Raw genomic sequence first — 10052 nt, forward strand, 5'->3', positions numbered from 1 at the left:
GCGTCTGTGTCTGCGTCTGCCGGGCTTGCTGCTGCCAGCCACTGGCCCTGCCACGGCCGCCGTGCTACCTCCCCGTGGCTGTCGCCAGAGATCGGGGGAAGGGACTGCCCTCGTGCCTGGCCACAGAGAAGCCACCAGAGCCTCCTGCCGACTTGGAACGCGGGTCTGGGGGCGCCCGGCGCGGCGGGACCCACACACGAGACCCGTCCCCTCAAACTCCTTGCCGCCGTGACCCCACAGATCAAAGGCCTCGGAGCCGTGACAAGCACTTTACTTTCACGGAGGTTTTCTTTCTCGCTGTGAGTCCGGTCTCTGCGTCTTGTGTTTAGGTGTGTGCGACGTGCGTCCCGTGCTTTCCCCACGGCGCCGGCGCGGGCGGATGCCGCAGCCCGGGCCAAGGCGCCACGCAACCTGATTAAGATGTACAGAGTTTGGGTTTCTTTTTTTTTTTTTTTTTTTACCGTAACGGAATTAATTATTTTATTCCTTATGTTACCATGAGAAATGTATGCCAAATGATCAGCGGGTGTATGTTTTTTTAATTTAATATTTAAATAAAATATTTGGGGAAGAACCTTGCCTTTTCCCCGTGGCTCGTCTCTGTGGGAGAGCCTTCCTTCCCGGCCGCATCTCCAGCCACACTCCGGTTTCAGGTCTCGGAGAAGGGGGGTGGCGCCCGCGCCAGCCTGGCATCGGACGCAGGGTCCCTTCCCCTGGAAGCGGTGACCCGCTGGGTGCGGGAAGGAGCCGTCTGGGGCCGAGTGCGCCCTGACCTCGCTGGCCCCAGCTTCCCCGGGGGGGCGCGCTCCGCTAACCTACCGTGTGGCTCCCAGCCGGCTCCCCCCCTCCTGGGGCGCCCCTCACTCCTTCCTCCTTCTCCGGTAACACTCAGCCAGTCCCCTGGTGAGTCCAGGATTTGGAAGAACCTCACAGCCAAACTCTCCTGGTCTCTTAAAATGGGCTTTACCGTCTTCCAGCCATAGGCTGGGCATGGCTGCTGAGGGGGCACAGGGCTCTCTTATTTTGACCACCTGGCAAATACCTTTGGGTTAAAAAAGTTTCTTCGGTCTCTTTACACCCATTAGCATGGTCATCAGCAAAGAAAAATGTGATCGGCACCTTGTGTGCTGCTTGCGGGAGGGGGCGGTGCGCCGCGGGGCGGGCCGGGACAGCCCCCGAGGTTAGCGCTACCGAGCGTGCCTCCGCTGGTGGGCGAGGCCCCAGCACTTGCGGAGACCCCACCCCCAGGCGTCTGGTCCTCCAGCGACTCAGCAGCCCAGGGCTGGGCGCAGCCACGCTCGAGGTGGTGGGCAGACCAGACGTCCGCGGGACGGGGAGCAGCAGCCGTAAAAAGGACGGAAACCGACACCCGCTGTAACATGATGACATTTGAGGACATTACACCAGGGACAAAATGGCCGTGTGACCCCACTTCCCTGGGGACCCGAGCCGCAGACCCATAGACACAGAAGGGGGAGGGGTGGGAGGCAGGGGCTGGGGGAGGGGCAGGGGGAAACTGNTTCCATGCTCACGCTGTCTCTCTCTCTCAAAAAAAAAAAAAAAAAAAAGGAACTTTTGTGTTACACACATTTAACCATAATGAAAAGGCAATAGATTCTCTTGGGGAGATGCCCGGCGTGGGCCAGTAGCTTCCCCGGACGGGACAGCGAGGGCCGGGGACAGAGGACAGCAGGCTGGGAGCCGCAGGGGTCTCAGGAAAAGTCGAGGTCTGCTGGCCGGCGTGGGATGACCGCACGCCTGACGACACCTCGGCCCGGCCGCCAGCCGGTCGGCGACTGCGGCTCTGGCACCGGGTGGCACCCCGCGCCATGGGCAGGAGGCCGTGTGGCATCGGGCGGTTTGTGCAGCTCTCTTGGGAACAGCCACAACATCCAGAACCAAGCTGTGGCTTGGGTGTTGGGAGCCGTGAGGGGGCCCCGATGTGTGTGGGGGGCTCGGCCTCGCTGTGCACGGCCCCCGGCCCCTGTCCCCAGCTGGGCCCCTGAACGTAAGCTGTGGGGCACCAGCTTCAGAGGAGACTAATGGGTGCTAACCTGACATGCATGGCCCGTGACTCCGCGGCTGGGGGCGGGCCCCGGAGGGCCGGCCGCATCCTGTCCCCCGCCTAGGACCCTGCTGCCCACTGAGATCCTGCGTTCACGCTGGGGTGTGTCTGCAGGGCACTGCCGTCATCGTCACCGTCATTCCTAGAGTCCCCAGGTCAGAGGTTGGAGTGGAGCCCACAGCTGGCTCGTGGGGCTCCCATCTGGCCGGGCTCGGTGATCCACTCGTGAGTCATCCTGGGCCTCGGAGGAGGGCCAGCGCGGCCATGGGACTGGGCGAGGCCCGCTGGCGTGTTGGGGGACCCTCCCCCGGCCCCACCGCCTGCTCTGTGCCAGGAGGACCCCGCCCACTGGGGTGCTGATCCCGGTGTGCGGTGGTGAGCACGAGTCTTCCCGTCGCGTGTGGCAAGGCTCACCTGCGCTCTGGCACATCTGAGCAATGGGCGCGCCGGGGGTGCGGAGAGTTTCTGCCTCCCAGTGGCTCAGGCGAGGGCCCCGGTACCGCCCGGAGCCACGACGGCGGCTGCTCGAGTCCTCGTGCGTGCGAGGAGGAGCCGAGCCCAAGACCCAGAGGAGCACGTGGCCTCTGACACGGGCTCCCCACGCGACAGTCTTCGAGCCCGCAGCCGTGGACAGGCCTGCGCCACGTGTCCGCGTTCTCATTTTCAAGATGGCGTGCGTGACGACACAGTGCACTTCTCAGGGTTGCGTGAACACTGCCTACTACAGGCACCACCCAGCACAGCACGCAGCACACAGTGGGCGCTCCATGCACGCAGCGGTCCGCGCAGCCGGCAGCGGGAGGGAGTCTGGGAGGGAAGCAGCGTCCGTGACCAGCTCGCTGAGGCTCAGCCATTGCTGTCAAGGGGGTTGTGGGAAATGTCGACACGGGCGTCTTCCTTCCTTCACCGAGGGTGTCCGCTTCCAGCTACAAGGGCCTAAGGAAAGGCCGCGCGCTCGGATCGAAGACTGTGAGGAGCACGGAGTGTGAACCCTCCACAGAAGAATGTGTCCCGAGAACAAACAGCTGTTGAGGTGCAGGTGACGCACAGCGGGACACACCCCCCCCCNCTTACTTGTTTCTGAGAGAGGAGTGTGGGGACCCACAGTTACACCTTCGAGTTCTCTTCTCCCGCCCTGTCCGGCATAGCCGTGCGCCCCCCGAAGCTCTCCCTTGCCCGCTGCGTACTTTTTAGGACAGCTATGCCTCCTGGGAGAATTGGCCGACTTCTGTGGCGGACGGTTCCTCGCCGTGGATGCTCCTTGTTCGGGGGCTGCGTAGATCTGTTAACAGCTGTCCGGCTTCTGTACACAGCTGTCAGCGCCGGCGGGTGGGGGTGGAGGGTCGTACCTGCCGCTTGCGCACGTGCGGCCTGTCTTTCTGTTTCCAGCGGGGCTTCCTGCGGACAGCGCGCCCATACTGGGTCTCCAGTGAGGGCCCAGCCGGCCGTCTCTGCTCTTCACGTGGTGCGTTTGCCCCTTTAACCGCGGACATAACTAACATGTCGGGTCTCGGCTGGCCATCTTGCTCTGCGCTTCCGGGCTGTCTCTCCTTTGTGGCTTGTCATGTCTTGTGCGGGGCTGGGTTGTGACCTGTTTTGTCTCCACAGGGAGAAGGGGTGCGGCACCCCTCTGCCCTGCCCACCTTCCGTGGGTCCCGCTGCGGACGCACGGCCACGCCCCGCATCTGGGAGGCCGCGGGCTCCCACAAAGCAGCCCAGTTTTATCGTGTTTTGTAGAACAGTGTTTGTATAGCACTTATTTCTAGAATAATAACAAGCACGACAGAAGTGTGAAAAGCACAACTTCTTTACCCAGTGGAGGACGGGAGAGTTCGATTTCCCACAAGCTCCAAGCCTGGCACAGAAGTCAGGTGCATCCGTAGGACCTCGCCTGTTCAGAGGGGACTGTGGAGCCAGTGTCTCCCGGCCATGCCCGTGGCCTCCCCAGCCCGCCTGCCACCATCTGCCCCGCGGCCAAGGGCAGCACGGGCCCCAGGCGCTCGGAGGCGCGTCAAGGCGGGCGCGGGCAGAACGAGATGCAGAGGTCGCGGGGCGGACGTGAGCTGCTCTTATTCGACCTTGCGAAGCTTCTCCCTGCTGTCTGCGGCCTGGCCGCCAAGGTCTGCGCTCCCACCAGGCAGGGAGGGCGGGGCTGGGGCCCAGAGGCCTGGGGCTGGGGTTCGGGCCCTGGTCCCTTGATGCACCAGCTGTCTATCTCCTCTCACGGGGCAATCAGAAGACCCCCAGAGAGCGGGTGGGGCAAAAGAAAAGAGCTCCTGCGGTGGGTCCAACCGTCCGAGGCGGCAGCCTTCCCCGAGCGCGGGCCGTCGCTGGCGTCGGGGTACAGGGCCACGCAAAGGCATCGCAGGGCCGGCCAGTGTCTCCGGTCAGCCCCAGCCAGGGCCCCTCCTGGCCGCAGGGTGGGATCCCGGGGGTGACAGACGGAGGGGCCTGGAGCCCTGCTGACCAGCACCCGGGAGCTGCGGGCCTCGGGCTCCCGGGGACCCTGCCCGCCTCCCTTGGGCGCCGAGCTCAGGTGGCCTGTACTACAGCATTCGGGCTTGTGCTTTATTTTTTTTTTAAATGTTTTTATTTCTGAGAGAGAGAGAGAGAGNCCGAAGCTGGATGCCCAACCGACTGAGCCCCCCAGGCGCCCCGGGCCTGTGCTTTTAAGACACTTAACGGGCACGTTCCCCCCACCCCACCTGGGTCTCCGTATGGGGTCCTGCTAATTGTCCGGAATCGGCATGGTGGCCAGGCCGTGTTAGCCTGCTGAGTCGGTGCTGATTATCCCCTCCTGCAGGTGCGTCGTGGCGTCGGCCCCCAGGGCGCCTGAGTGCTTGCAGCGCACCGGACCTGCTGGGGGGCTCAGGGGAGAGTCCAGGGCCGCCAGGGGTCAACGAGGCACTGCCCGACACGGCCACCCTGCCCGGAGGCCACGAGGCTAAAAGTGCGTGGCAGGTCACGCATAAACGTCAACAGCAGGCAGGTCAAGCTGGGTGATACATCCTGTCTGTTTCCTGTCTTCCTTTTCTATCTGTGGCTGGTGGCCAGGGCATGTTGGGGGCGCTGAAGCTTGGGCGGGGCAGCAGAATGCCTCTAAATGGGGCGCAGAACCAGGTCCTGCGGTGGGAGAGGGGGTGCCCCCAACACACACCCCAGCAACGCCAGCCCCGTCCAGAGAAGGCCCCCGGAGCCTGGTGAGGTCAGGGCTGGCCACGGTCAGTGGCGAGGGGTCAGAGCAGGACAGGGAGGGGTGCTGAGGGAGCTGTCATCTGAGGCTCTCTGTGCAACGGTGTTTCGGGGTCACTGCCGCTCCCCTCGCCTGGGTTGGGGGCAGCTGGTGTGGGAGCGCAGGGGCGTGGAGGTCGGGCTGCTGTTTCTCAGGCTGGGGCCCCTCCAGAGCTGGGCCCCCCCTCTCCCTCCCATTCCTGAGGCTCCTCCCGCAGCTCAGAGGGCCAGAGCCTCAGCCTCTGCACAGGGCAGGCTGGAAACTGGCTTTTTCCCTACTCGCTCGCAAGTCCCTCCTCCCGGCCCAGAGGCGGTGATGTGATGGGCGCATCAGCATACCTGGCAGCCAGGCCCCAGAGCCGCACGGCGATGACCTGATGGGGCCCTCCCCAAGATGACTCCCCATTTCCTTTGCTCTCACAGCCCTGTGGACCCTCCACCGCCACCAACAGACCCTGCCTGGAGGCGGGACTCAGTGGCTTGGCCCCCACGCTAGAGGCGAGTCCCTACTTGTGATGGTTTCAATTCTTGCCTCCCTTTTGAGAAGAGGGTGTGTTGGGTTGCACGGTGTCCCCCAGAATATGTTGGGGTCCCAAGCCCCCACCCTGTGGATGCGACCTTATTTGGAAACGGATCTCTGCAGATGTCATCAAGTTGAGCTGAGGTCGTAAGGGTGACCGTACCCGATAGGACCGGTGTCCTTACAGAGGAGGGAGTCTGAGCACATGCGGAGGGACAGGCGGACATTGGTTCCCAGAGCCTCTGGAGCTGGCTCGGCCCGGCTGACACCTTGATCTTGGACCTCCAGCTCCCAGACTTGCGAGAGAATAGACCTCTGTGCAGTTAAGCCCCCCTGGTCTGCGGCCTGTGACCCGGTGGCCCTGGGGGAACTGACATGGAGCCCAGAACAGGCAGGTGCCCACATCTGAGGGGTGCCCTTCTGGCTGTCGCTGCCCCTCTGTGCTCTCGGGTCCCCCCTCTCCACGCTCCATGACCGAGCTGTCCAGGAGTTCTGACCCACCTTCCCGAGGGAACGACTCGCTCCTCCTCCCCTGTGCAGGGAGCAGCCCTCCTTCCCTGCTCACCCCTCCTCCTCCCCAGTCCTGTGCTTTCCCATGGGAGGCTCAAGATGTGCCCGAGCTTGGAGCTGAGAGGCTGAACCTCAGCTCAGCCCCCCCCGCCCCCACCGCCGGGCCAGCCAATGCTGTCCATCCCCGCGGAGCTGTTGGGTGAACAGAGGCCCGGGCATCATCTGTAAATGGCCCTGGGGGTCTCCCCCGGGGCTTTGCAGGACCCCAGCCACTGGCCGCCTTGCCCCCAGGCCCCAGGGCTGAGGGAGAGGCCAGCTAGGCGGGCCAGTCTAGGCAAGGGGGCTCTGCAGGAGGGGTGCAGGCACATGGAGAGGTTACTGGAGGGGTCCCTGGAGGGCGGTGCTTGCAGAGCTGGCTACTCAGGGCCAGCCCGGGAGGCATGGAGGGGTGGAGGTGGAGAGCCTGGCACAGGGTCTCCCCCACCCCAGCCACAGAAGGTGCCTGGCAAGGAGGCGGGGGTGGGGTGGCGGCTGCATGGGGGCCAGCCGGGTCCCCAGTGGCTACAGAGAGCCCGGCGTGGGGCCAGCAATCAGGGTCTGGGTCGGAGCTCAGCCGGCAGGCCCGCCGCCCATCCCGGGCCACACCTCATGCTGCCTCCCAGCCCCAGGGCGGAGGGTAAGGTGGGGGTACCTGCCCTGGTCTGCAGTGGGACCCCTCAGCTGTACTGGGGTGACCTGGGGGTAGTGAGGCGCAGAGCTGCTGGGAAGGCCACGGAGCGGGGAGGCTGCACCTCGCCGTCTGCCCAGCCCCGCTCCAGCGCCGTGGGGCCCCCGCGGCCAGACTCCATGGGTGCTTCCTCACCCTAAGTCCCCTCCTCTGTGGGAGCAGGTGACGCCTCTCCCGACTTGTGGACATGGACCCTGAGTCCTGAAAGCTCCCTGCTGGCCCTGGGGGCCTCCTCAGAGCCACGCACACCCGGCCTGGGGGTTCGGCCGCCCTTGCCGAGGTCGTGCTCGGCCAAGGGCAGATGGTCTCCCTTCCCTGGGAAAAAGAGAAATGAAAACAGGAGAGGGAAGTGGTCCCCCGAGCAGCAGAAGGTCACAAGTGCAGCAGGGACGGCGGAGGCAGTGGGTGCTGTGCCGCCCTGGCCTCGGGCCCCAGGGGGCAGCACCGGGCCCCCAGTGCACTGGCAGCCAGACCCCTGGACACCCACGGAGACCCCCCACTGCCAAGGAGAGCCGTCAGGGCGTCGAGGGGCTGCACCCCCTCATCACGTCACCCCTGGGTGTCCCGGCGGCCCTGGCCCCAGGAGGGATGTCATCTGCGGTTCACCTGGGGTGGGACTCGGGGCAGAGGTGACGGGGGTGCCCAGAGAGGCGATGGGATACGAGGTGGGGCCCATCTGCGCCTGGGAGCACACTCATTACTGCCACTCCAAATGGAGAACCTTCTCCCACGACTTCCCCGAGCCCAGGGCGGCTGGAGACAGCTCCCGGGGGGGCCCACACGTTGGCACAGCAGGAGACTCCCCAGGAAAGGCCTGGGAAGCTGCAGGGAAACGGAGGCAAAGCCCCCACCAGCCAGGGTCAGCAGGCACGGCAGCCCCGGTGGCTTAGCGGGGGCGGGGCAGGACCCCCGTGCTCTCTCCCCCAGTTGCCCTCCGGTGATGTGCTGGCTGTCACACGTGGTGACTCACCCTCACACCCACTCGGTGGCAGGCATCGTGTCTCCCGTGCCCGGATGAGGAAGCCGAACCCCAGGGCTCAGCCTGCAGGAAGCGCAAGAGAGGGTGCTGGTGCCTCACCTGCACCCGCAAGCCCTCCCCGGGCCCGGCACCCCCTCTTGCTGCTTCACCCCAAGTGGGATGCACGTTCTCGAGAGGGGCCAGGGGGCGGGAGGGGCTGGCAGGACCCTGGACAGAATTTAAGCTGGAGGAGGCTGTGGCGTGTGTGCACGCGGACCTGTCGCCCTGCTCGTTCAGACTCGGTCACCCCCACAGGCTTAAGAAGCAGAGGTTTTTGTCCCCAGGCTGCAGAGGAGGAAGCCTGACAGAGTCAGTGACTCATGCGAGTCCAGCTCATCAGCGGGTGTGGGCCTGTGTGACTCCTGGTCAGGTGCCCGCGAGCCTGGGGACAGCGCCACTGACCAGCAGGGCCAAGTGGGTGAGCTCGTGGCATGAGAAGGGTGTCTCCTGTTGTGGATGGGACCACAGGGGGGAGGGGACCGGGGGCGGTGACGACCCCCTGCAGTGCAGGATGCAGGAGGGAGCTGACCTTCATCAGAGGGAGAGGGGGCATTCAACCCGCGCCCTGTGTTCGGGGAGGGCCAGGGACAGCAGGCCTGTGTCCCCTCCGGGCCTGCGGGCTGGCCTGGACTGACTGGGTTCCACGGCCCACTGTCCCCAGTGCCTGGGGCGCTGTCTCTAGGATGGGCTCTCACCCTCAGCACGGCCTTCTGCCCCCGGGGCCCTGCTTGTGCCTGATCATCAGGCCGGGAGTCCTGGGTCCTGGAGCTTGTGAGAGCCAAGCTGATGGCGTCAGTGCAGCCTGGGTGTGCAAGCCAGGTGTGCAGATCGGATGTGTGGGCTTGGTGTGCAGGCCAGGTGTGTGAGCCTGGTGTGCGTGTTGGGTGTGCAGGCCGGGTGTGCAAGCCTGGTGTGCAGGTTGAGTGTGTGGACCTGGTATGCGGGCCAGGTGTGCAGGCCAGGTGTACAGGCTGGGTGTGTGAGCCTCGGTGTGCAAGCCGGGTGTGCAGGCCAGATGTGTGGGCTTGGTGTGCAGGCCAGGTGTGCGAGCCTGGTGTGCGTGTTGGGTGTGCGGGCCTGGTATGCAGGCCGGGTGTGCAGGCTGGATGTGTGAGCCTGGTGTGCAAGCCGGGTGTGCAGGTCAGATGTGCAGGTCGGGTGCATGGGCTGGGTGTGCCGAGCCGTGCTAGCTCTGCCATGAGGGAGAGCCAGCGTGTGCCGAGCTCAGCCTGCGTGTGTGCGCGTGCACGTGTGTTCCTGAGTCCGAGACCTCTGTTGCCACAGGGGACAATGTGACATGGTCACAGCAGGGCAAGCTGTCCTGGAGGAGGCCAGAGGCCGAGGGCCTGTGTGCAGCGAGACCCGAGGAGGCCAGGGGAGGTGAAGCCCGGAGTCGTTTTTGCTCCAGAAACCAGATCCGGGCAGGTCGTGTTTCCTGGGCCGGTGGGATCCTGCTCGCCCAGGCAGGAGGGAGTGAGGGTTTACTGTAAACAGGGCTCCTGCAGCCTCCGTTTGTGGTCAAATATCATCACAAAAAGCTGCTTCAGAAGGGCCCGTGGGGGGAGGTGCCGGCTGGCAGGTGTGAGGGGCGGCTCTGCCCGGCTCTGGGCTCTGAGGCCGAGGCGCTGCGCCTTCAGCTCGCTGCACCAGCTCCGGGTCCCGAGGGGCGGCCTCGAGCCGACAGCTCCGTGGCCGTGGGCGCAGTGCTGAGTCACAGCACGAGCCCGGCTGACTCTGCACAGACCTTCTTCTGCATCTTTGCGTAATCAGGTGGCATTTCATCCTTGACTTTGACACTTAGGTGCTTTTGCTTTGGGGGATAGACTCTCGCAGGCTGGACGCTGAGGTCCTGAGGCTGGTCAGGATCCTCCTGGGCGCCTTGACCCCGGGAAGCTCTGCCTGGCGGGAGGCCCTGCCTCTCTAGGACACACCCCCTCCCCCTGCGGGGCTCCGTTCTGGCTCCAGCTTCGGGCCCCAAAGG

General features: G+C 65.0%; 1 protein-coding gene across 1 annotated transcript in view; it reads left to right on the plus strand.

Annotated features, from left to right (window-relative positions):
- SIK1 (salt inducible kinase 1) overlaps window positions 1-2499 on the plus strand; it is a 12939-nt gene extending 10440 nt beyond the window's left edge. The window contains exons 15-19 of the mRNA XM_077755368.1: window positions 39-163; window positions 330-429; window positions 654-761; window positions 1265-1374; window positions 2400-2499. Of these exons, the coding sequence (XP_077611494.1) occupies window positions 39-163; window positions 330-429; window positions 654-761; window positions 1265-1374; window positions 2400-2499 (543 nt within the window). The remainder of the gene's footprint in view (window positions 1-38; window positions 164-329; window positions 430-653; window positions 762-1264; window positions 1375-2399) is intronic.
- The last annotated feature ends 7553 nt before the right edge of the window (window positions 2500-10052 follow it).

This window comes from Crocuta crocuta, unplaced genomic scaffold (assembly GCF_008692635.1).
Source record: "Crocuta crocuta isolate KB4526 unplaced genomic scaffold, BGI_CrCroc_1.0 scaffold675, whole genome shotgun sequence".
NCBI lineage: Eukaryota > Metazoa > Chordata > Mammalia > Carnivora > Hyaenidae > Crocuta > Crocuta crocuta.